Source organism: Phaethon lepturus, unplaced genomic scaffold (genome assembly GCF_000687285.1).
Source record: "Phaethon lepturus isolate BGI_N335 unplaced genomic scaffold, ASM68728v1 scaffold13752, whole genome shotgun sequence".
Taxonomy (NCBI): Eukaryota; Metazoa; Chordata; class Aves; order Phaethontiformes; family Phaethontidae; genus Phaethon; species Phaethon lepturus.
This window is the reverse complement of record NW_010521315.1, coordinates 1-224: the sequence shown is the minus strand read 5'-3', so window position 1 is coordinate 224 and position 224 is coordinate 1. Positions and strand designations below refer to the sequence as shown.

Genomic DNA, 224 nt, shown 5'->3' with positions numbered 1-224 from the left:
TACCTTCTGCGATAAGTAGAACTTGTAATAGTACAACTGGAAGAGAAGGAAAACCAGGCTGGTCAGAGAAAGGAGCGCCAGGACCACGTTCTTATTGATTTTCTGCATTAGTCTTCGGGATGCTGTCGATCACCGCCTGGAAGCAGCGCGGCGTCTCTCATCTTCTCCGGCTTCCCAGCTCCTCCCTGCGCGCCGGCAGAGGAAAACGCAGCGCTGAGCAGGCC

At 54.9% G+C, this 224-nt stretch overlaps 1 protein-coding gene across 1 annotated transcript in view; it reads right to left on the bottom strand.

Annotated features, from left to right (window-relative positions):
* FKTN (fukutin) overlaps positions 1–158 on the bottom strand; it is a 15608-nt gene extending 15450 nt beyond the window's left edge. The window contains exon 1 of the mRNA XM_010281479.1: positions 4–158. Coding sequence (XP_010279781.1) covers positions 4–108 — 105 coding nt within the window. The 5' untranslated portion in view covers positions 109–158. The remainder of the gene's footprint in view (positions 1–3) is intronic.
* Between the last annotated feature and the right edge of the window lie 66 nt (positions 159–224).